Genomic DNA, 26418 nt, shown 5'->3' with positions numbered 1-26418 from the left:
TACTTGCCGTTTGCAAGAATTTGCTTGTACCACATATACTAGAAAAAAACATTCATCAATAGACAACCTCACTTGGATATAATCTCAAATGTAATTATCCCTATAATCTCAAATAATTGATGCACTTAACTTTGTCTCCTCCCATTAACGTTATTTCAGATGTATATCCCTTTCATGCACTGCCGCTCCTGCCAAATTAGTCATGCTCTTGTTTCCTTTAGTGCTAGATACTAAATGTCAATTTGCATATGTCCTCTGTATTCTATAGATGTTATAGAGCAAGGCCCACCAAGCAAGACTAGTTTGCCTATTAGAATTAAGCCAAGACAACATTCTGCCACCATTTGTCTCTCTTATACATCACAATGCCCAACAATCCAAGGAGGCGGCGGTAATTTTACACACACTTGTTCAACTCTTATGTTCAACACAAAAAACCCATGCAATGGGCGCCTTCCTTAGGGACCATTGCATCTGAATGGGAGTCCGATTCCATTTTTGCAACCACCGACGATGGACAAAGCAGCACTTAATAATTCCAAGGAATAGTACGAGTATGTGAAGAGTAAGAGAAAGTTGCATGCTTGCATTGATGTATCTTAGTGTATGTATGTATATATATGCAAGAATGTTTATACACTTGTGTGTGAATGCATTTAAATGCACATTTACATGCATCAATGCATGCACATGTAATTATATATGTACTAATTGTATTTCATATATAATGTATTTTTCATATTGCAAGGATTATCCATACTACATGACATTTCTTAACGTATTTTTCGTATTGTATTTATCGTACCTATCCACCTTGAGGCTCATGTCGATTGTTTATGAGAGGGCTTACCTATTGAGTTACCTCTAGAGCGGCCAGAGGATCGCACTGAATTGATACTTGGAAGTACCCCTTTGAACTTGTGAGTAGAGCTCAACTGGCGAAATCATGAGCAAAGTCAAGGAGTTCATGCAACCAAGATCTTCACCTCTTTGTTTATTGGTGCTACGTGTGCGGAAGAAAGACTGATTTTGGGGATGCGTCTAGACTACAAGGCTTTTAATAAGATTATCATCAAGAATAGGTTTAGATTACCAAGGATCAAAGATGTACTTAATAGTTCACATGGTTCTTTATGCTTAATAGAATCGATCTCAAAGTGGCTATCATCATATCAGACTCGCTCCTGGAGATGTAATAAAGACTGCGTTTAGGACGTTGTAAGTACCAAGCCGGTAATTCCACAACAGACACTCAAACAAAACTGAAAACTTTAAGGCTTGACTTTTGACATTAACGTTAGTCGCAACACGAAGTGATGGAGTTCCACCTCCAAATACTTTGCCCCAAAATCTGGCGTCCCTTTCTCTACTTTATATATTAAACTTCAAAATTAATGGAGAGTACAACTACCGGGAAGTTTACTCTATATTCTATGCAACCATGCATTGAGCACAACTAGAGTAGGCCCCCAAAGCACATATTTAAAGATTCTATACAAAAGCACTTGTGCCCAAAAGTAGGTGTCCTCAAAAGCATTCAACTAAAAACAGGTGTCCCATAAAGCTACATAGTATATTGCTATCACAAAGTGATGCTGTGGTGTGCCCAACTGGAAGAGAAATGGCCAAGTGAACAAGTGAAATTGAACTAGGAGAGCTTTGAAGAAGTGGTGGTCGAGTGGCCTAAAAAACGGGTTAGGATTTAAAAATCCTAACCTAGGAACTTGTGAAGCACCGGCGGAGGGGCCTAAAACCCTAAATAACCGAAAAAGCTTGATCCTTGGAGCGAAGTCTCATAAATCACGTGGACTGTTGACATGGCAGGGCAGTACGGATTGTCGACGTGGCAAAATGTACAAAAGTTTCGGATTTTGCGTAGGAGTGCTGACGTGGCAGGCTGTACGGATTTTCGTAATTTGCGCTTCCAAATTTTTCAGTTTTAACGGTGGCTTTTGGGGATAAGTGCTTTTGGGATCTAATGATTTTGGGCTCTGCTTTTGGGTATCCCGTGTACTGCTTATAAGTGCCCCCAGGATCACTCTCTAAGTGGACGCACAATCTCGGAGAGAGTTGGACCCTCGAGAGTTATACTTAGAGAGCATAATAATAAAGAAATACTAGAAGGGGCGCGAGTCTTTGGGGCCAGTGCGTTTTGACTTGGAACTCCATCGTGCCATGTCGACTCTCCTTCTCCCTCTCTATCTCTTAAAGTTCATCGATTTTGCAGTTTCTATTCGTGTTACTATTGATTTCTCGCTTGGAGTGTTCAAGCCTGTAAGAGTGGGATCAGAGCTCAGATAGATTCTTTTTCCATGAAGGATCCGATCCCTTTTGCAGCACAATGGGTTCTCGTGGAGAATTTGATAGAAACAACACCCCTTTAAACCTAGCGTGGGAACTGAAGAAGCCAACAAAGATTTCGGCAAATTTTTGACGCAGAATTTTGTTAGAGCGGAGTACAAACGTCAACTGCAGGTTGACACGTGTAAAAAGATTGATCAAGTACTCCAGAAACCTGAAATATGTGAAGTACCTGAAGAATCACTCGATTGATGAGATGCACTGAAGATGACGAGAGGCTATTGATTCTCCTCTCAAGTCGGGAAGAAAGCTGAATGGAAAGCCGAATGTAGAAAAGTGGAAACTGTACTCGTAGAACGAGCTGGACAGAGCTCTTGAAAAGAAGGTGAACCAGTTAATGAAAGGCTTGAAGCACTCTCGGAAGAAGAGGAAATTGGTAGATTTCCCCGGCTATTTGGGTCGGAAGTCGGCTTTTGAGGTGGCAAGCAGATCCAAGAAGTGTGTTCGTTTCGAGGATGACTTAGATTTTTCTTGGTCTTCAGAGTTTTCGACAGCTCGTCGTCCTCTAGTTTTAGTGAGGATGAAAAAGGCGGAAGAAGAAGAAAAGCAAATATTTGAAAAAGTCTAGAAGTCATGGGAGGCTATCTAGTAGTTTAGAGGAGGAGAGCTCGTCCTCATGTGACAGTGAACAGATGGGCAAAAAGACGAAGGAGTTGAAGAATGGGGGTAAAGCAGTCAGGCTTGACACGTTTTCAGGCTACCAGGACGCCCATCGAGCCCTTGAGTTCATATAGCAGTTTGACATTGCCTTTTTGGGAGGTCGGTTCTCGAGGTGCGAAGGCGGCATCTTGGTTGAAAGGAAATGCACAGATATGGTGGTCTACTCTGCCTACATGTGGGTAAATTTAAGAAAATTTTTATGTCAACTTGGATATGAGAAGAATATGAAGAAGATGTCATCACGGTTTGGCATCATGCAAGAATGACTTAGAAAGACACATTGGATGACTACTGCCAAAGGTTTTGGGATACCTTTTTGCGAGTGTCCTCATTTCGGAGGATCACTTTGAGGGATGAGATTGAGCGGTTTTGCTGTGGTTTGCCAAAAGAGGCCAAACAAGGTTTTGAACTGCATGCTGGCTCATTGACTTATCCTACGGACAGGATAGTGCCCACCTCAACAGAGCAAGAGTCTTCCAATGCTGAGAATGAATTAGATGAAAGTTCATCAGAGGATTCCAAAGAAGAAAGTGAATCAGACGATCGTTCAGTAGAGGATTCCGAAGAAGAAAGGGAATTTGATGATAGCAGATCTGAGGGTTTCGATGAAGGAGGGGAATCAGATGATGGCTCTTCATTCAGGCGATTGAGATTGAAGTGCCAACAGGCAAGGGAGGCCAGTGAGGCTACCCATCGGTCTAAGGGCACAAGAAAAGAACATAAAGGGAATGAACTGTAACAGACTTGGACAGTCCAAGTGAGAAATCAATTGCAGAAACTTCAAAGTCATTGAACTTGAAGAGAGAGAGAGAGAGAGAGAGAGTCGACATGGCACGACGGAGTTCTGTGCCTAGAAGCATTGGCCCCAAATTTGGTGCCCCCTTCGGTATTTCTTTATTATTGCTCACAACAAAGTACAACTCCCGAGGGTCCACTGCGTTCAAATGCTCTGTAGAGTGAGGCCCCGAGGGCTCCTTTTAAACTTACACGGGATGCCTAAAGCAAAGCCCCAAAAGCAATGAGTTTAAAGCACTAACTGTGACAAGCTGATGATGTGGCGATTGATGACGTGGCAAACCGTACAGAACCCTTGCGATTTGCATTGTACTGTTGATGTGGCTGTAGTACTGACTTTCCGCAAAACGCGTTGAACTGTTGACATGGCAAATCGTACGGAAATCCCGCTTTTTTCGGTGCTATTGACACATGGCACACTGTACGGATTTTTTGCTTTTTCTGCTGGCTGCTTTTGAAGAATTGAGCTCTGGCTTTAGGAACAAATGCTTTTTAGTTTAGAATTGCTTCTTTGTCTGTCTTTCCGTCCGATCACTCGTCGGAAGTGATTACAGTGGTATCAAAGCTTCAAGTGTATGCTTGTCTGAAACCATACCGGTCCTACCAAAGAGCAGACAGAGCAAGATAGCGCTTCCAGATTCTACAAAATTTTTTGTTTCAAAGAATCTTCGAGGCTTGCTTGGATGGGGAATAATCCACATTCGAGCGTCCCCGAGATAGGCGTGATTGCAAAGATTGTCTAGCCCAGGCCCAAGAAGAGCGTGCCGTAGGCAGGGAACCTCCTCTATCCAGGAGTCCTCATATATGTATACATAGCATGGTGGGCTCTGCGTGTCAGCAAAGAAGTGTACCACAATGTGTCTACATCCTGCCGAGTCTGGAGGTGTCACTGAGAACTTGGCCAACGGCCACAAAGTCTGTACCACGATTTGTAACCCCTAGGTCTCCCATGTGGTGAGAGAACTGGAGGGCTTGTGCCTGAAGCCAATCCATCACTGAGCCTCGAGTCCGCTCAGACTGGTCCCTGCCACATCAGGGAAAAGAGAAGCCAACTGCTGTGTCCAGGGCCTCTATCCCTCTAGCTGCAAGGAACAATACCTGAACTTTGAAACAAGCTGCCTCAAAGTCTGGTGAAGAGTTGCCGAGAAACCGTGTGAAGTCGTAGGCAAAGATGTTCCACCTACGACGAATGTCGAAGCTCGTCAGTCCACGAGGAATTGCTGCAAAGGGAGACATCTGCACCAGAACGGGGTTTTGCAAGAAACTCCGTCCCTCTCTCCCCAAGCGACTCGTGGCAAAAGCCTGCCAAGAGATCTCCTAGCTGTCGAGGAAGGTCCTGCCCCATGGGCCGACAGTGCGGGAGGAGATGTGAAAGCAGGGGGGCTAGTGGGAGGGGATGGGGGGGGGGGGGGGGGGGGGGGGGAGGTGGGGAAGAGGATGGAGGCGGGGGGAGGAGGGGCTGTCGAAGGTGAGGCTGAGGTGGAGGGCGGAGCTGGGGTTTCGTCCCGCTGAAGAGGGTCGAAATGGTTCCTTGTGGGAACCTATTGCTGCTGGCCTGAAGCCTTGCGACCACCCGGAGGGCTAGTCTGACGTGATGGCTCGTTGACCACCACAGACCTGCTGCGAGCCCTCCTCTGCTTGGGCCCCAGGCTGGGAGGGTGAGTCTACCTGAGCATCCTGTGACTTTGTCTGCTTATGCTGGCCAGCCTTGGGAGGCTGGGGCTGAGTCTGAGGTGAAGGTCGAGGCCTCTTCCGTGGACAGGCCTTTGCAAGATGGTCGATCTGTCGACAAATGAAGCACTAATTCGGGAGGCCTAAATACTCCACGCTTTGGCGGAGCCAACCACCACTCACCCGAAGTAGTAAAATGACCTTCAGGAGGGTGTGGGTGTCCCGAACCAAAACACGTACTGTGGGTATGTCAGCTGCCAAGGTTGCCGTGTGGTGAGGTGTCTCGAGGATGGTCCCACTCTATGAGCCAATTCTGGACAAGAGCGAAAGGTTCTCCGTCCTCAGGCTGGGGAAGCAAACGAAGATGGGTAGGTCTGTCTCCTCGACAAGAACAGCGGTAGCTGGGTCGAAACCATGACGCCGCTGTCGAAAATGAGCTCGAACTGCTCGGATGGCTAGGGGGCTCATTGCAATGACCTTGGACGCCATCTCTGGGGTCTCAAACTCTATCTGGTAGTAGCCACGTCCGAGAAGCTGAACGTCGAGGATCTTGCCTGTAAGGTCTCTGACCCGATCACAAGAGCACCCTTGTACCACGAAATGAATACAATGGAATAAGTTACTATTTTTAGCAGTTTTCCAGATTCTGTCAGTGCCATGATGTTTAGAATGTTATAAAGCTTCAAAATGTGAATTAAAATAATTTTTGTGAAAAATTTTCAAAAATAGTAAGTTTTTGGTCAACCGAACCGTTCAGTCTCGACCGTCTCGAAAATCTGCACCCGTACCCCGAATTTGAAAAAAAATGCATTTTCGGACCCCGAGGGCTGCTAAATATGGCAGATACTCGGGCCAGTACGCCTTAGTTAGAGCTTCGTATGGCAATTTACGGCATCAAAATCCGATTCGTATGACCCGTTTTAGCCTAGAACCAAATTTCCTAAAAATTGTCCGGGGAGGCGTCGGGGGCCCGGGACTGTGTGAGAACATGTCCGAGGCCACTCCAGATCAGCTTTAGCAACTAGGGGGCGCCCTCTTGCTTTGTGGGAGTCTTGGGAAAGCTGCCAAGCTTGCAACTCAGTCTCAGAACCAGTTAACCAAGCCAACCTGACACTTGGTGGGCAGAGAACTGGACTTGCCATGCTTAACTGGAGAAGCTCCCAGATGCATTTAGCAACCCAGATCGATTTTCAGCCTGTAGGAGCCTATTTAAAGACCTGCATACACACACACACACACACACTTATGATCACACACACACACAGTGCATACACACACACCCACATACATTGGGGAGGTGCTGCCGAATCACACACCTATTGAAGAAGAAGCTAGGAGGGAGGTGCTGCCGAATTTTCATCTCAAGAGGCTCGATTAGATCAGAAAATCGAGAAGATTACTAGCTCTTAATCACGATAATGACAGTTTAATTAATGCCATCTGTGAATCTTTTTCTTTACCATCTAAATCCCTTGTCTATTATGTTTATTTCTAGTCAAAAATTTCTATGACTACTCTCTAAATTCTCCTTATTCGTACTCTATTATGTAATCATCATTCCATAGCTGAATTATCAGCCATTCTTCACTCTCGATTAATGATTAGAGCATAATTATCAGAATCTTCTCTCTCTAGATAGCATAGTAATTAATCGGTAAGCTAGTATTTGTGCAGATTGAAGAGAATCACTATTGTAATCACTCATTAACATTGTAGCTTAATTGAATTCATTTCTCTTATGCATTAAGACGTAATTAAGGAGAAATTAATTCGTCAATAAGTCTCTAAGAATTGGTTTTTCCTCACACATATGCATAGGGTAAATCTGCATCATCTAATTGCTAGGAAATAGTTTAATCATACTTAATCCAATTCTCTGGTAATTCCAATAGTGAAATCCTAATTATTCTTGATCATGTAAGCCGAATAATTATCTTAGAGCCGGTTCCCATAGGATTATGTGCCATCCTTAATGATTGCTTTATGAAAGAAATCTAGACTCTCATATAGGAGGGATTAATTGATGTCACTAATCTACCCATTGGACTGTTATGATGCTGTGAACCTTAGCTCTTTCTCCAAACTAATCATTTAAAGTAGTGAGAAATGGCCCCGGTTAAGAGGACGCGCTTCGGTGGTGCCCATGATCGCGAAGCAGGAACGAGCAATGTCAACGGGAAGGGGAAGGCTCCCATGGACGAGCAAATACCGGCCATCTCACGGGCTATTGACGAGGAAATGGAAGAGGTAGGTCCCAATTTCTATTCAAGTTGTTTAATTAACATTGCATACGATTAGTTAGGAATGAACATATCCCTGAACATGTTGGAGAAATCCGACAGAAACCTCGGCATTGAATGCATAGTACATTTAAGTATAAAGTAGGAAAGAAATGATTGATGGGTATGCTGTTTGCAAGAGGAAAGAATGTTTGCTAGGGAAAATTTAGCTCGACATGTTCATTTTATTTCGAATGTTGAATCAGTCCTGACCCCCCTACTGATCACAGGGGGCAGAGTTCCTCGTTAGGACTCTCGAATCCACGACTTGCTTTCTATGCGGTGGATACCCACGACTTGCTTTCTATGCGGTGGGAACCCACGTCTTGCTTTCTATGCGGTGTGAGTGTCCACGACGTGCTTTCTATGCGGTGGACATACCTAGTTGTATGGGCAGCTAGGCGACAACGGGAGGAGTGAACTCTCGTTGGAGGGGGGATGTTGTACCTCCAGGACATTGGAATTTCTATGAATAAGTTTGAGTAGAATTTTTACTAGAATTCTGTCTTGGTGTTGTTTGCAATACTGGTTGAAGGGCTGTTTTAACAAACCATGTGATTCGGAATTAAATAAGGAATATTTATGTTGAACAACCTTTGTGGTAGTAATTAGGTCACACGATGAAGTGTGAGTGTGGGGGTGGAAAGTGGGGGCTTGGCTCGGGTTGCCAATGCCTACGAGATGGGTGGTCCCGATCGGTCGGGAACTCTCTGTCCCCATAGTGCTTACTCGATATTGGTATTACTCATTGCCCCTAGAGCGGCGAATCCTCGAGAGTACGTGCCTCTGAAACATGGGGAAAAAGGCACTCGGGGTTTCTCTCCTCTTGGAAGGTGGGTCTTAGGATCGCTAGATAGTTAAGTACGCTTCCCCTGCGAGGTGGAGCTAGATCTCGTTGCTAGTAGGCTCGAACTCGACTCACTTTGTGATGAGAGATCGTCCGCTAGTTGAACCCTGAACCATTTTGTTTGCTTCCGCTATAGATCTAGTGGCCACCAGGTTTACCATCAGATCCGTTGTTTGATACGACGGGGTGGGCACCTCACATTGCCGACCTCTGCTAAAAGGCGGGCCTGGAGGAGATCACGCACCTCTCCTCTGCTAGGTCGGGTGCCGATGATCTTGCAGATGACGGAGGTCGCCTAGAGGTGCTACACCTCTGCTGCGAGGCTCGCTTGCTCTGTCGGCAAAAGAGCAAGTCGGATTGTGGGCTCTGTAGGGTTGGGCGAGGGGGACTTCTTGAGAGTCCCTCTCGGGTGGAGCATGAGCCTCCATTTGTGTTTGCTGCTGTGTAGGAAGGAGAAACAATAGGAGACGACCCTATGAAGACAAGCAATGTCAGGAAACCAAATGTAACAGACTTGGACACTCCAAGTCGAGAATCTACCACGACACCACAAATAATCTCTGCAAACAATTCACAGTTCACAATTGATTCGACATTGGCTCGGAGGAGTTCCGTGCCTAGAGATATTGGCCCCAGAGATTGGCACCCCCTTCCGGTATTTCTTTTTGTATTAATCTGTGTTCAAAGTACCAGAGTGCGGGCAGGCGCTCACACGCAGACTCTGCGTCCAGATGCTCTGAGTTATGAGACCCTGCCTGCATATTTAAAGAATACAAGGGATGTCAAAAGCAGAGCCCAAAAGCTGAAAATCAAAAGCTCCTCATAAAAATAAAGCAAAAGAAATTTCTCTCTCTCAAGCTCTCTTGATCCCCCAAATAAAGCAAAGCTTTTAAAAATAAAGCTCCCTCTCTCTTAATTCATTGCGTAGACTTAAAGCAAGGCCAAAAAGCTGTAAAAACAGCACCGGAAATTCTGGGGCTATTTGCGGGCTGCCACATCAGCAACTATACGGAATTCTGCCACGTCAGCATTTTGCATAATTTTCGGGAATTCCAGCCACGTCAGCACTTAGCCTCATTTCTGGTGCTGGCCAACCTGCAATCCATCCTAGGAGAGGATGTGTGTGTATGTACTGGGCAGCCACGTCACCAGATTGTGACATACCCCCCTCTCTTGAAAGCATTGTAATCGCCCTCGATTACGCCTGCAAAATAGGCAGAAGCCATAAACTGTCTTAGCAGACATAGACTGTTAGTACCTACGGACTAGGAACAAACATCTAGCACATGTACCACTCGACAGTCACATCACACGACATCACAGGACATCACTTGACATCACACGGCATCACATGACAAACCGCATTCAACATTCATTCGGATCTTAGACCATGATTTATCGGCAATGCAGTTAGCAATCGCATCTAGATCCACTCAGGACCTCATAGATGCCCGATTGACTAACCCATATTGCAACCATGTCTATTCGAGATCATTCAGACCAAATTGCTGCAGTCATTTTGTCTATCAGTTCCTGCACTCAAAAACAAGTCAAGAACAAATCAGTTTTATATTCCAGAATTCCATTTCATAGTCATACAACAGAATATTGTCAGCTCTCAGTATCCTTGAAGCTCAAAGAGACATCAGTGACTCTAGTATTCAAAAATCAAGGCATCTGTTGACAAAGGAGTGGAGTAACTCCCCTCGTGTGCATCCCACTGCACCAGATCTACGGCCAAGCTGAATTCTGGGTTCCATTTGGAATAGACTATGCTAAACCAAACGCTTCAAGTCTGAGGAGTATCTGCTAGGTCCTCCTCCTCCATCCACTTCGCATCCAATGCAAGATAGTTCTTGAATTTAACCAAGAACCACCTTCTTACTTTACCCTTATTCTTTTTGTCCTTATGTGCCAAAATTTGTTCAGGAACAAGGATCTTCTCGTTTTCCTCCACTTCGGGTTGCTCATCGAACTCCCCATCTTCGGGCACATCACCTTTAAAAGGTTTCAAGAGACTCACATGAAATACATTGTGAATCCTCCAAGTGTCAGGCAGTTTCAGTCGTCGGAAGGAGACATCGTTGATCTTTTTAGAGATCTGGAAAGGTCCATAGTATCTCATACTAAGCTTTGGAAAAAGCCTCTCCTTTCCCTTTTTCTTTCTCAGGCGTGCCTTCTTAAAACGTAAGAGCATCCAATTATCCTCCTTCAATTTCAAATCGCGACGATGGCGATCTGCTGCCTTTTTCTGTCTTTCCCTGAGATTTCTGCAAAGCCTCGCGGACCTTGGCAAAAGCTGTGTCTAAGTTGCACGTATACTCATCAACTTCAAAAATCTTATCTTTCGTGCTTAGGAAGGTTGGAACCTTCGCTACACCTTCAATAATCTTCAATCGCGCTTTTCCTGTCGAAGAGTGTATCGTGTTGTAGGCAACTTCCACCAAAGGTAGATACTTTTCCCCTTCTGATCCGAGATATAAGACTTCAATAAATCTAAAACCATTGAATTGGCAATCTCAGATTGCCCGTCAGTCTGTTGGTGGAAAGATGACGAGAATTGCAACCGCACGCCAATGTTCTCCCAAATTGCCTTCCAAAACAAACTCGTAAATCTAGGGTCCCTGTCGGAGACAATCATCTCGGGCATGTCATGTAATCTAAAGATTTGGGCCACAAACAGTCTCGCTAAGTGATCCGGCTTGACTGTTGTTTTCATTGGAATGAAATGAGCCTGCTTGCTAAATTTGTCAATAACAGTTCAGATACCATCGTGACCACTCTGTGTTCTCGGGAGATTAAATTTGAAATCCATTGCAATACTTTGCCAGGGGCGGGTGGGTATGGGCAAAGGCTGTAACAATCCCTGTGCTTTATGCCTGTCAAACTTGACCTTCTGACATACCCAGCAACTGCGCACAAACTCGTCTACATCCTTCTTGAGTCTCGGCCAAAAGAAGTATTTCTCTACCCCTTTCATGGTGGTAGCAATGCCGCAGTGACCCGTAAAAGGTGGACAGTGGCATTTAGTCATAACCTTTTCCCTCAACGGCTGTGTAACGCACAACATGGTTTTCCCCATCAAGTAGCCATCCCGAATGGAATATCCTTCTACTGTCTCCCCATCCCGTATCCGTGTGAAAACGTCTGCAAAATCCATATCTGTGGCATACTGATCGACCATATCCTCGAAGCTCCTATGATGAATCGTGGAAATAGCCAGAACCAACGGTTTCCGAGACAAAGCATCTGCCACCAAATTCTTCAGTCCCTGCACATGGACAATCTGGAAGTGAAACTGTGACAAGACGTTCGCCCACCGCATCTGCTTTTCCGGTAGATGATTCTTTGACAAGAAGTAGCGTAAACTCTTATGGTTAGTAAAGACAGTAAAATCCGCTCCGAGTAGGTAATGCCGCCATCGAGTAAGAGCATGGATAACCGCCAAAAGCTCTTTCTCATAGATCGGTGCTCTCAATTCCGGCCTTGAGAACAATTGGCTCTCGTAGGCAATGACATGGCCTTCTTGCATTAAGACCGCACCCAGACTACGACCACAAGCATCACAATATACTTCAAATGACTTCTGCAAGTCCGGCAAAGTCAAAACTGGTCCCGTAGTCAATTTCTTTTTCAATGTCTGAAAGGCAGTCACCTCTGTGGGTCCCCACGAGAAAGGGACTTCTTTCTGTGTCAAGATATGGAAACAGGAAGCAACTTCTGCAAACCTTTCAATGAACCGCCTGTAGTACGAACACAATCCTAAGAAGCTTTTAACTTAATGGACATTCTTCAAATCGGGCCATTCACGGATAGTCTCTATCTTGGCCGGATCCATCTGCAATCCTGCTGCTGACACAATGTGTCCCAAAAAGTGTATCTTTGGTAGGAAAAATTTACTTTTCTTTGCATTAATCACTAACTTGTGATCTCGTAATGCCTGAAAGACTTGAAGCAAATGATCTCTATGTTCTGCCTCATCCTTGGAGAAAACAATGATGTCGTCAAAGAAAGTGCCAACAAATAGCTTGTACTCTCTAAAAATCCTGTCCATCATCCGGTTAAATGTCGCTAGAGCATTGGTTAGGCCAAAAGGCATCACCAAAAACTCAAATAACCCAAAAGTCGTCCGAAAGGCTGTCGTGTAGACATCTCTCGACGTGATTCGGATATGATGATATCCACTCTTCAAATCGATCCTGCTAAAGCACGAGGATCCCTGTAACCTGTCAAGTGTATCATCGATCCTAGGAATCAGAAATCTGTTCTTGATGCGATTTTTTTGAGAGCTCTATAATCGATGCACATTCTCCAAGATCCGTCTTTCTTCAAAACCAACAACACTGGAGAGCAATACGGTGAAGTACTAGGCTGGACAAGACCCTTTTCCAATAGGTCTTTCACTTGGTTCATAATCTCTTCATTTTGGGCTCGGCTCACACGGTAAGGTGGCCGGTTCGGTGGCATGCTTCCAAGTATCAGATCAATAGTATGATCTTCAGGACGAGTGGGTGGTAACTCGCCAGACAGGCTCTCTGAGAAGCAATCGGCATGAGCGTGGAGAAAATCTTGGCTTTCTTTATCAAGTTCAGACATATTTGTCCTATCCTCATCACTCAACTCTTTCAAAAAGATCGAGTAAACAAACAGACTGGATTCATTAATTTAGAAATGGCCGAAGCCGATACAATAGGGACAGAGTCGCGCTTCAGTTTTATAACAAGTACAATGGTTTGGCCTTCTCTGTGGTCAATGTTACTTTCCTTGCCCAATAGGTGACCACAACGTTGTTTCTTATGGTACCAGGGAATTCCCAAGAGGACATCACAACCTTCGAAAGGCATTATGTAAAAGTCCTCATGCCCCAAATACCCCTGACAATGCAACCAAAGTTTGCCAATGACATATCTAATGGCTACGTCCCTGTCGGGTGCCGCTAGAACTGCCTCCTCAAGTGGTCACATCCAATCGAGAGTGATCTCGAGCCGCGCTGCCAATTCCGGTGAAATAAAGTTTGCCTTGGCTCCTACATCAAAGAAGATCAGGGCTTCTTGGTCTTTCACTTTGCCCCATCGTGTTGACATCGGTACCCACGCAATCTGGAACCAGTCCTGTTTTCAGCTTGCCTTTTCGTAAAACATCTTGCCTTTTCGTCCACGTTCCTGAGCTGCTCTCAAACTCTCAGGCCTTTCGTCGTCCTTGTCGTTCTTTGCCTTTTTAGGGCGTTTCGTGGAGATATGTCCAGTTTTCCCGCATCCAAAGCACTTCCCTTCCCTGAAGTAGCAAGCTCTCTCCTGAGGAGTGAGTTTGGGTCGTGCATCCTTCTCTTTCTTTTACGGATTGCTCTTCCTCTTTCTACTTTCATTTGTCGAAGTCTGCTCAGCCTTTTGTGTCATGATCTCATCTGTGGGGTAGGTCAAGCTGCTAGAGTGAAGCAAATCCAAGCAGTGATCTCGGATCTCTGGAGGAAGACCCAAGGTGAACCGCTCAATCTGTTCCTTGAACGAGATCTTCTTAAATGAAGAGGCGGGTAGAAAAGAGCTCCAGAATCTCTCACAATAAGCGGCCACTGTATCTTTCTTGGTCATCCAAAGATGGTTCCAAGCAGTTCGTATATCGCGTTCATTCTCTCGAGTCAGCCAAGAAGAAATAAAAAGCCTCTTGAATTTCAGCCATTTAACTCTCGCAGTCTTGTTTAATAGAAGCGTGGACCACCAAGTTCGAGCATTCCCCTTAAAGTAAGAGACAACTCTCCTAATCTTAGAGTGCTCGGAGTAACGCCCTCTCGCGAAAGCGATGTCAAACTGCTGTACGAAAGACAAAGCCTTCGAAGCATCTCTATAACCAGAAAACGTGTCAAATTTAAGTGATTGTCCACCTTCCTTAAACTCTCGGACGTTCTTGCTTTTGTCTTCCAGAAAGTCATACTGGTTGGCTTTATAAAAATTCTTCTTCTTTGCGTAAAAGTTGCTGTCATCAGAGTCCGAACTATCTATAGACGAGTCCTCTGCAGAATTGTCAATCACGGGGCGAGATTTAGACTTCTTTGCCTTTTTCTTGCCCTTTCCGAAGCGTTGCTTTTTGCTTCGCTTTTTACCTTTTCGGTCTTCTTCGCTCGAATCAGATGAGCTAGAAGAACTTTCAGAAGAAGAAGAAGAAGAAGAAGAAGAAGAAGTGGGTACTCCTTCGAATCTAACACGCTTCTTCTGCTTTCTTGCCTTTTCAAAAATAGACTGACGACCCAAATAGCCCGGGAAGTCAATGCCTTTCTTCTGCTTTTTGTCGTGCTTTTTAACTTTGTTGTGCGCGTCAAAAAGCTGAGCAATTCGTGCATCAACCACCTCTTCTAATTCTTTCTTTGTATACTTCCTGGGAGTAGGAGGTTTTTTGAGAGCGGGTTTGGGGGTGGTTTTGTGGTCTTCTGCCACTGCGTGTGCACCTCATTGAAAGAGGTCTCGCTCATATATTTTGCAAATTATGGATCCTTCGCAAAATTGAGCATCATCTTTGTTGCGCCGTCGATCAATCGTTGCCGCTCCATCTCTCGACGCTCCGCCAGAGTAGGCTGAGGTGGGTCGTACTCCTTGCCTGAATCTTCGTTGTGATCCCTTCCCGCATCTTTGGATGCAGAGGGAGTCGACTGATCTTTGCCTGAAGCCATAGGTGCTGCGGAAAAAAAATTTAGGGATCGGATTTCCCATAGAAGAGAAGTTGGCCGTGCTCTGATACCACTATAACAGACTTGGACACTACAAGTTGAGAATCTACCACGACACCACAAATAATCTCTTCAAACAATTTACAGTTCACAATTGATTCGACACTGGCCAGACGGAGTTCCGTGCCTAGAGATATTGGCCCCTAAGACTGGTGCCCCTTTCGGTATTTCTTGTTGTATTAATGTGTGTTCAAAGTACAAGAGTGCGGGCAGGCGCTCACACTCAGACTTAGTGTCCAGATGCTCTGAGTTATGAGACCCTGCCTGCATATTTAAAGAATACAAGGGATGCCAAAAGCAGAGCCCAAAAGCTGAAAAGCAAAAGCTCCTCATAAAAATAAAGCAGAAGAGATTTCGCTCTCTCAAGTTCTCTTGAGCCCCAAATAAAGCAAAGCTTGTAAAAATAAAGCTCGCTCCCTCTCAATTCATTATGCAGACTAAAAGCAAGGCCAAAAAGCTGTAAAAACAGCGCCGGAAATTCCGCGGCGATTTGCGGGCTGCCACATCAGCAATTGTACAGAATTCTTCCACGTCAGCATTTCGCGTAATTTTCGGGACTTCCAGCCACGTCAGCAGTTAGCCTCATTTCTGGTGCTGGCCAACCTGCAATCTATGCTAGGAGAGGATGTGTGTGTGTGTGTACTGGGCAGTCACATCACCAGATTGTGACACCAAACCCTTCGGAGCAGGTCGAGAGACGCCTGGAGAGGTGGCAGCGAACAAAAAAGGGGAAGGGGGGGGGGGCTGGAGCGAGGGGGATGGAGCACGGGTGAGCGAGGGGAGGGGCTGGAGCGAGGGGGCAGGGGGGACAGCGCGCGGCAACGCAGGGGTGGGGCGGGACAGCAGCAGCAAGCGTGAGTCAACGCTTTGGATTTTCTTGATGACATGGTTATTATACTCATTCCTATGCGTAAGTTGAAAGTGTGGTTGAGACATGGTTATTGTACGGTCTGGTAACACTGACTTCTTGACATACTAACGGAAATAGGCAGGTGAAGTTAACAATGATCATAACTTATTTTTAATGGCATTTGAGAAAAGCAGTGAGAGGCTAGCTTAGTGAGGGTGTGCGTTTTCAGTTCAAATAATGCTGGTGAAGCTATTACATAAAGTATAATCCACACCATATTGTGGAACCCCAATATGTCGTAAGTCGTTGAAAGCTATTGCAGATTTCACACTGTGTATGCATCCTTCTGGGCTGGTTTAGACTGCTCTGATCCAGCTCTGTATTTGTGAATTATTTCTGGAGTATTTCATGTTCATGTGGCCAGATGCTTATTTGCGTATGCCTTTTCTAAAGACAATTTCAAGTGAATAGTAATGGTTTGTTTTATCTAGTTTTGTTTAGTAGCAAATAAAGTGATTTAGTTTTTTTTTTCCCTCTTTTCGTTTCTTATGTCCCTTGCTTTTGTAGTTTTGTGAGTGTTTCATGTCTCAAAAATGGTCGCTTTTATCTCCCATCTTTTTATGCTCCTTTGTGTGCACATGTTTTCAAATTGATAGTACTTGGCATGGCCAATGTCAATTCTATTATGTGCGCATTGTCCCCAAGCATAGTTGCACGGGATGTCAATCCCCAAGTACTTGAAACTGTCGACTTTCTCAATTTGTTTCCCTTGATACATGAGGGGGGCGTGGATATCCATCTTACGAGTCTTTACAATCATGAACTTTGTTTTGTCTACATTGATTGATAGACCCACATTTTCACAAAAAGCATGTAACGCATCGACCAATTTCTGTAGAGCTGTAATGTCATGGGCGAAAAGAGCCACATCGTCTGCATAGATGAGCATGAGAAGTGTAAGCATCCCGATGGCTGGTTCATCCCCTTCTAGTTGAGGGAGGAAGCTTTCTATTTGATCAATGCATAATCCAAAAAGAGTAGGGGAGAGAGGGCATCCTTGTTTGACCCCCATGTTGCTCGAGAAAGCTTTGGACAGCCCTTCGTGCGTTTTTAGTTGACATATGACTCTGTCATAGAGACGTGCTATCGCACTCCTGAGATGCATCGGTACTTTTATGCATTCCATCCTTTACCATATACCCATTCTTGGGACCGTGTCAAAGGCTTTGGTGAAATCTACAAAGCAACAGTAAAATGTTTTTCCCTTTAGCCGACTCTCTTCCATTAATACCCTGAGTGAAACAAGGTGATCAATGGTGCTATGTTTTGGTCGAAAACCTACTTGTTCTTTTGCTCGTTTTCCATTTGTCTCTGCCCATGTGCTTATGCTTTGTTCTAAGATGCTTCCCAAAAACTTTGCCATGCAAGATCCTACCATAATGGTACGGTAGTTGGTAGGCTGATTTACACCCCTTTTTTGTCAAGTGCTTTGATCCAGTTCTTTTGCCAATCCTCGGGTAGCCCTTGAAAAATGGCTTGGTTTAGCATTCTATGTATCCACTCTCTGGCTCTCATACCTGACCATTTAAGCATTTCTGAGTTCAAGTGTAGTATGTCCGGAGCTTTCCCATTTGCAAGTTTCTGTATGCCTTTTTTAACCGTTTCGGAATCAAAGTGGTCTTGGGCATGGAGATCGGTTTGCATGTGTGGCATTTCTTCCGCATTATTATGCACATATAGTTGTTCCACATACATGTACATGTCATCTGAGCTTATGTCCCCCATAATGTCATGTCTCCGTCCTTTTATTTTCAGCCATTCCTTTTTGGGATTTTTCTTGAAGTTGGCTATGGCTTGTGTCTCCGTGCGTAGCTCATAGTTTCTTCTTTTCCGCCTCTTGAGATTTGTGTAGTCTTTTGATAGAGTTTCCCATTCCGTGTTCGTCGTTGACAGTGCCCGCAATTGTTTTTTTTACATGCTTGCACTCTTCATCAAACCATGGGTTATGCGGTAGCCCTTTAACATGATTTCCTCGCCGATGCGTTTTTCCCATTGTTTGTTCCACGGCGTCACATAGAGCTAGTTTGAAAATTGGCCATGTTTGTTCAATGTGTGATGGCATGGGTACATGAGCAAGTGCATTGTCTAGATGTTCTGCATACATTCTTTTCTTGTCCACTTGCATTTTGTATGTCCATGATCGGGCATGGGGTTGTTTTTGTGCTTTTTGAGTGGGAACTTGTAGTCATACATGGATTGGGGTGTGGTCCGAATTGGGTGACCTCTTCCCAATTGTAAAATTACTTACAATATGGGATGCCTCATATGCAATCAATACATAATCAATAACACTCATGCCTTTGTTGGCCGTGTAGCATGTGCATTCTCCCGATTTTTCAAACTTACTTGTTCCATTAACAGCGATTAGTTGTAAGGATGTCATCATACTGAGCAATGCAATACCTTGCGGGTTTGTAATGAGATCTTTCGAACATCTCTCCCATGTGGGATCTAGTATCTCATTATGTTGAAGCATTGGAGGTGTCATGAGATCCACCATTTGCATTTGCGCATGTGCTATGCGAGCATTCATGTCCCCAATAAGCATAATCATCCCTTCTTGTGCATAGGCATGGATATCGGCATACAGATCCTCGAAAGGGTAATTCTTCTCTACATTGAAGGCACCATAGAATGGTGACTCTCTATGGGGGATGTAGCACCCGGCAATGAACATAGGTTTAGGTTTTGTGTCAAACTTGATCCATATGTACCGGTTATGAGCATCTGTCTTGCAAATTGTGATCATTTTTCTGAGTTCCTCTCGGTATATCACCGCGACTCCTCCTTGTCCCCTCATTTTTGTACATGGCATCCGTAGGGAGTGTGTGACATATCCTTCAATGTGTGGTATTCTACATGCATCGTGTTCCCATGTTTCCAATAAAAAGAGAATGTCGTCTTGTGGTAGGACTTCCGTTAATCCTTCTCCTTTATGCCACGGGAAGCCTCTGCAATTCCAACTTGTCACGTGTAGTTCCGTGAACCCATGGGTCTCGCATTGTCATCACCTTACCTGAGAACATGGTAAGGTGATGACCTACCAACTTTGGCCTTGGCGAACTGGGTGTCGCGCCTTGACCAAAGGAAGTTCTTGATCAGCCTCTCTAGCTGGCTGATACAGGAGCTCGAGAAGATCGAGCAAGACGTAATGTACCACATAGTGGCCAACAGCACCACTACAACTCTGCCTGCCAAAGAGAGCTGTGCCGAACTTCAATGCAACAACTGCCTCCTAATGGACAAGAGGAGGGGAGCACTCTGTTGCTCAGGGAACAAGTCCAGGCCAACCTGGCAACCCAAGTATTGAACTGCAGTCCCTGGGGGAATCCATCTAAAACCCTCACCTGCGACCAATGAGGCGTAGGAGCACTGCCAACCCAGAAAGCCACTGTCTTCCTCCAGTTGATCAGTGGCCTTGATGGACAACAAAACACCTCTAGAGCCTGCTCACACTTGTGCAGTTTAGCCTCTTGGCCCTTCAAGTACAAAGCTGAGTTGTTGGCAAACTCACCATCCAGTAGCTTGTCTCTCCGAATAGGGAGCTCTAACCCATGCAAGCCAACCTGTTGTGAAACCAAAAATCTGCTCATCGCCTCAGCATAGAACAAAAAGAGAAAGGGGGCTAGAGGACAACCGTGGCTGACGAGCGTGAGCATGAACTGCTCCCCTCTACCCCCTACCAAAAGCACCTTATTGTGTGCATGTCTGTAGAGAGCTGACACACCTCTGATCCAAGCATCTGAGAAACCCATCCTGTGTAGAGTGCCCTCCACGAAGTCCCAGTCAACGCTGCCGTAAGCCTTCTCAAAGTGGAAAAGTAGTATCACGAGATCCTCTCCTCGGAGACGCACGAGGGAAGACCTCTCCCAAAAAGTCAAGATGTTGTCAAGGATACTACGCTCCTTGGAAAAACATGTCTGGGTCCCATGTATAATGCTCTCTAGTAGTGGTTGAATCCTCAAGCTCAAAGCCTTTGCTAGAATCTTGAAGGCTAAGTTGAGGATGGTGATGGGTCGCCACTGTCGAATCTCATCCAAGGAGCCTCTCTCCTTGGAAATAAGGTAAATCAAGCCCTCACTCATGTTGTCAGGCATCTCTCCTGTGTGCAAGATGTATTGAAATGTGTTGTAGAGATTTGAACAAAGCAAAGTCCAAGTACTCCAAGAAAAAACTGGGAGTCAAACCATCCTCCCCTGGACAGCTACCTCGGGGGAGTGCTCTGAGGGCCTCATGAAGCTCCTTTAGTTGGAGGGGAAGCTCTAGTCTCTGGCGCATCTCCTCAGTCACAAGACAGGGCATGTGTGCCCAAACCTGCTCTCTGCATGCATCCTGACGCTCTGATTGAGGCTCAGCAGACAACAAATCACGGTAAAAGTTAGTATCTATTGCACGCATATCCTCAGGCTATGAAGCAATTGACCCGTCGGGTCTCCTCAACTGGCTGATACTGGTGTGCGCATGGCGGCGCCCCACCGTCTCAAAGAACTCCCCAGTCACTCCGTCACCCACCTGGGTCTACTGAGATGCCTGTCGATGGAAGGCAAACTCATGACGCCGCTCCTCAATGCTTGCCAGCTCCTGTTGAGCCTGTTGCAACTGCTGCTCCACGCAAGGACTGTCTGGATGATGCTCCTGCATCCTCTGCAAAGAAGAAACGCCCCGTCAGAGACGTGTCTCCTCCTCCGTGGCTGTAGCTAAGCGAGCTGCAGACTCTGTGTACAGTAGCATGGCTACCTCCAATTCTGTTTGAGGGGTCCTCCAGCATGTTGAAGTCTTCCCCAATACCATCGCTCTTCGTGCGGCAGAGACTCTACAATGTGAGACCAAAACTCTGCACGTGCACTTGCCACATTGGGCGCATAAATGTTGAGGAAGCCTATGAGGCAACCTTGAACCTGCATAGTAATCCATTGAGCCGTGCCAGACACAATAATACCTCTACCTACAATGGGTTGCTGCCATCTCCTTGGATACCACCAGGTCCAAATGCAACTGACAAGAATCGTCTCATATAAACCACACAAAATCTGACCACATCGTCTAATGTGGCTCTCACAGAGATGATGCTCTTGCAGCATAAGAATATCAATCTCACCACCCACAAGGCATCGCTGAAGCTCCTGACGAAACCGACTCTGCTTGCGCTGAAACTGGGGTCTGCCTAAGCCCTACATATTCCATGAGACAATTCTCATGGGGTCCGAGAAAGAACCGATGTTGGAGCATCATCTAACTTCGCTATCTTCGAGGCCGGGGAGTAATCCGCATCCGAGCGACCCCGAGATAGGCGTGACTGTAAAGACTGTCCAACCCAGCCCCAAGAAGAGCGTGCCGTTTGTAGGGCTACCTCCTCTGTCCAGGAGTCCTCATGTATATATACAGAGCATGGTGGGCTCTGCGTGTCAGCAAAGAAGTGTACCACAATGTGTCTACATCCTGTTGTCCGGAGGTGTCATTGAGAACTTGGCCAACGGCCACAAAGTCTACTAAATCTGTAACCCCCAAGTCTCCCGTGTGGTGAGAGAACTTGAGAGCCCGGGCCTGCAGCCAGTCCATCATTGAGTCCAAAGTCCACTCGGACTGGTCCCTTCCACACAAGGAAAAAGAGAAACCAACTGCTGTGTTCAAGGCCTCTATCCCTCTCGTTGCAAGAAACAATACATGGACTCGGAAGCAAGCCGCCTCAAAGTCTGGTGAAGAGTCGTCGAGAAAATGTGTGAAGTCGTAGGCAAAGAAGTCCCACCGACACGATGGATGTCGAAACTCGTCAGTCGTGGAGGGACTGCTGCAAGGGGAGACGTCTGCACTAGAAGGGGGGTCCGCAACGCAAGAAAGGTTGCTCGTCTCTCGCAAGGCGGCTCGTGGCAAAGAAGTTGCTAAGAGATCTCCTAGCAGTCGAGAAAAGACTTGCCCCTTGTGCCGGCTGTGGGGCAGGAGCAGGATTGGATGAGGGCTAGTGGCTGAAGTGGGAGGGGAGGGGGGAACAACGGGGGGGATGGGGGGAGGTAGAAGGCTCAGGGGGAGGAGGGCCTGTCAGTGGTGAAGCTAAGGTGGTGGGTGGAGTTGGGGTCTCGTCCTGCTGTAGAGGGTCGAAACGGTTTCCTTTGGGAACCCACTACTGCTGGCCTAGAGTAGGACGACCACCAGGGGGCCGTGATTGGCGTGGTGGTCCTTGGCGACGCCGACCACGGACTTGCTTCCAACCCTCCTCTGTCTGGGCTCGAGGCTCGGAGGAGGAACTTGCCTGTGTGTCTATCTGTTGAGGCTAGCCAGCCTTAGGAGGCTGGGTCTGGGTCTGTGCCGAAGGTCGGGGTTGCCTCTGTGGACAGGCCTTCGCGAGATGGCCCATCTGTCTACCAATGAAGCACTGATTCGGGAGGTCCGAATACTCCACATTCTGGTGGAGCCAATCACCATTTACCCGAGGTAGTAAAACTTCGGGAGGGTGTGGGTGTCTCGAACCGTATGCCACAGCTGCCTTGGAAGCTACAGAGGCTGACGTGCGAGGTGTCTCCAGGACAGTCCCAATCTCTGAGCCAATCCTAGACAGGAGCGGGAGGTACTCTCTCCTTAGGCCGGGGAAGCAGACTAAGGTGGGGAGGTCTGCCTCCTTGACTGGAACATTGGTAGCTGGGTCGAATCCATGGTGCTGCTATCGAAAATGAGCTTGAACTGCTCGGATGGCAAGGGGGCTCATCACAATGACCTTGGATGCCATCTCGGGGGTCTCAAAATTTATTTGATAGTAGCCACGTCCGAGAGGCTGAAGGTCGATGATCTTGCCCACCTCTGCTAAAAGGGGGGCTTGGAGGAGATCACACACGTCCCCTCGGCTAGGTCGGGTGCCGATGATCTTACAAATGATAAGAGGTTGCTTGGAGGCGCTCCACCTCTGCTATGAGGCTCGCTTGCTCCGTCGGCGAGAGAGCGAGTCGGATGGTGGGCTCTGCAGGGTCCGGCGAGCGGGCTTCTTGCGAGTCCCTCTGGGGTGGAGCATGGGCCTCCATCTGTGTCTGCTGCTGTGGTGGAAAGGGGCCGATTGAAGACAACCCTCTAAGAAGCTCCGGCGAGTAATGTCCAAGAATCACCACTTTCGAGGGGAAAACAGAGTGTGGCCTAAAGGGGTGGGCGGGCAGGGGGGCTGTGGGGAGGGGAAGAGACCAGCAGGGTAATGTCCAAGAATCACCACTTTCGAGGGGAAAACAGAGTGTGGCCTAAAGGGGTGGGGGGAAGGGGGGGGAAGCAATTAATGGTGCGCAAAGGGGGTGGGTGGGCAGGGGGGCTGTGGGGAGGGGAAGAGACCAGCAGGGTAATGCGTTGGCCAGGGGAATGGCGGGCTGAGGGATGGCAGGCTGGGGGATAGCTGGCAGTAGCGGGAGGGATGGGGGAGGCAGCGCGGGGGCAGCAGGTGAGAGGGGGTGCAGCGCGGGGGTCGGACGAGGATGGGCAGGGCAGTGCGGGGGACTGAAGGGTGGATAGCGCGAGGAGGATGCAGGGTGGGCGAATACAGCAGGCAGCGAGCTCTCTTCGTCCGAGACTTTGACTTTAAAGCATTAATTTTGCAATTTTAGTAGTGTGCTCCTTTCTTGCTACAGATGGTAAAAGGATGTTTTTACCAGTATACACAGCAAGACTAAACGTGAAAGTTGACTTCAACTTTTGGTTTGCCTTTCTTCATCAAGCAAGGTCGCCAAAAATGCAAATGTATTATGGATCCTTTTCTGGTGAAAGACTTCGTTTTGACAAGCTTTGGGAATTGAGATATTCCGCTTGAAAGTGGAATAACATCATCATCATTTTCAAAATTTGATTTGAGACTGTTTTGTTGAGATAGACCGACTCGAATCTTCAAATCAGCTCTTCAGCAGACGCAACGTCTTTGATGGTGAGCTTAGACTAAACAATTCTTGCTTCAGAAGATTTTCAGAGTAATGACTTATGCTGTCTATATTCTCAAGCTTCTTTAGCTGCCATAAAAAAATCAACGTGATTAACAAAAATTATACCTAGACTTCAACTGATGAATAGATGATATCAACAATTTCTTGATTTTAAATAAACTACTTGGGTAGCCCCAAAGTCCTCTCTTCAAAAGAAGCCTCCGTGTTTTGTAGCCAAGAATAAAACTTATCACCTTCAAACTTGTCAATCCTGACTTTCTTTGAGGATGATTCAGAGCAATGCAACTTGTTGTAAGTAGATTTTATGAAAGTAAGAGATGAGAAACATCAAGTATTCGATAAATTTATGCAGAAATGTTTTGGTGCAAATTTTGGTGAATTTGACGCCTCCAACAGCTCTGAAACACCTGCCTGACAACCTTCATTATGAGACTGTAATCAATTAAACCCAATCTCACACGAGGAAGAAATGAGGTTTTCTTGTGTGCAAGCTTGTCCAATCATGCATGCGATGATGCAGACCCTCTTTGGAACCAATGTTAGAGTTCAAGAAAACTCTCAAAATAGATGGATGTGAAGAAAAGAGAGAGAGTCTATTATGAAAGAATTTACTTGTATAGACTCAAAAAAGATGCTCAACGGGAGGATTCTTGTCATTATTGGGTAGTCTAGCGCTTATACCTTTTTATCTAAGGTATAGAGACCCTTACCATATTATCTAAGCCAACATGACCCTCTTCTATGTACTTGCTGTGGAATGAACATTGGTGGTGACAATGGTGGTTTAGGGCATCCAATCTGTGCATGAGGTGCTCTAGTTCCACGTATCATGACTTGTATCCTTCTCTTCCTATCGGTATACAGAAAATGTTTAATGGAAGTGAGGCTGCAAAATTTCTGCGAATTTGTCGTTCATTCCATTCGTGTACGTATTGACTATCTAGTACAAAAGTATTGGCTGTTTTTACTTGAATTGCTTGACTTCATTTTTTAAACAAGAAAATTGTAACTCTTAACCAAATATTGCCTGCTATGAAAGATGACAATTTGTATCATGTTTCTGAGATTCTATAATTAGCAAACATGACACATGTACTCATGGACTGTTTAGCCCCCCCCCCCCCCCCCCCCCCCCCCCCTTGTGCACATGCATGCGCTCAACAAACTTCTCCTTCCAAACACAAAGAGGAGGAAAGTTACTACTGTGATTTGTATGTGCAGATTGCAGGATTGCTGAAAGTGACCCATGAAGCAGTTCGAAAAACTGAGGTTTGTATAAACTTCAAAAGTAGATTTTTTTGCTTGGTTAATATCATGTGCATGCATTTAAAACTATCACATAAACTGCTGCAGAAAAGTGCTTTTGAGAAACTAAGGAAATCAGCAACAGAAAATGGTCTTCAACATTATCTCTCTTGGATCCCAGATTAAAGTTCTTGAGACTAGTTAGCAGAGGGAGTTTCAGTCTCAAAGCATCATTGGGTGAAACCCATTGACATGTGATGGCCAGTGATGGCTGGCGGCTATACATGAAATTAACCCATTGAATTGGACATATACCCCTTAGTCCCACTTTAGCTGGCATGCTTAATAGTTTTCTGTCAGTGGTATTCTCAAGCTACAATGGTCACAGATTCACGAAAGCGGAAAGTTGCCAAATAAAAGAAGTGTTTTCTTTCAGTAAATCTGCCAGAAGATGGATTTGGATCGATTACCCCTCCCCCCGCCGCCCCCGAAATGAAGATGAACATTGTCAGTTTTACTGCTGGACTACAAGTACATTCTTCGATGTATAACATAATTAATATATCTAAAAGAACATTGTTATACCTTCTCCAGTGTGATATCAATCTGAAGTCAGAGAGCATTTGTGAGCAGTTTTTGGACACACAGTTGTAATGCTGCAAATCGTGACAAGACAATGCCGTGGATGGGGATCAAATTCATGGTCGATAGAAGGAAGCATGTCTAATGTGCCCTATCTACATCCCAAGTTTGTGAGCATGAAAATTGGGTCTATTGTTGCCCCCTCATACAGCATGTGCATCCTCGCAAGTGGTTGAGGCCAAGTGACAGCCTTTTAAGTCACGTAACCGTGATGCAAACCAGCTCAGAACAGAAGCATACAAATCGTTCCGGAACAAAATAAGCATATGGGCAAACACAAGCAATTTTACGTCTGGAAGGTGCATCGCTGGATTATAGACATAGAAGTTTCCAAGCACTCTTGAGAAACATTTTTTTTCTTTCCAAAACTCACAATTGTGAGTGAA

General features: G+C 45.9%; 1 protein-coding gene across 15 annotated transcripts in view; it reads left to right on the top strand.

The window, feature by feature from the left end:
• Positions 1-25979, top strand: part of LOC147458929 (RNA polymerase sigma factor sigF, chloroplastic-like) — an 88770-nt gene extending 62791 nt beyond the window's left edge. For 5 of the 15 annotated variants that reach the window (XR_015187819.1, XR_015187820.1, XR_015187813.1 and 2 more), the window contains 3 exons: positions 7558-7734; positions 25367-25414; positions 25499-25979. Coding sequence is in view for 6 of the 15 variants with exons in the window: in XM_086510348.1 (XP_086366474.1) it covers positions 7997-8167 (171 nt within the window). In the remaining 9 variants the exon portion in view is untranslated. Of the gene's footprint in view, positions 1-7557; positions 7735-7996; positions 8288-25366; positions 25415-25498 lie in introns of those variants that run through there. The other 10 variants (XM_086510347.1, XM_086510345.1, XM_086510349.1 and 7 more) reach the window with 6 other exon arrangements.
• The last annotated feature ends 439 nt before the right edge of the window (positions 25980-26418 follow it).

This window comes from Adiantum capillus-veneris, chromosome 4 (genome assembly GCF_014529385.1).
Source record: "Adiantum capillus-veneris isolate H3 chromosome 4, ASM1452938v2, whole genome shotgun sequence".
Classification (NCBI taxonomy): domain Eukaryota; kingdom Viridiplantae; phylum Streptophyta; class Polypodiopsida; order Polypodiales; family Pteridaceae; genus Adiantum; species Adiantum capillus-veneris.
The sequence above is the reverse complement of the archived record's forward strand: the minus strand, read 5'-3'. Positions and strand labels throughout refer to the sequence as shown.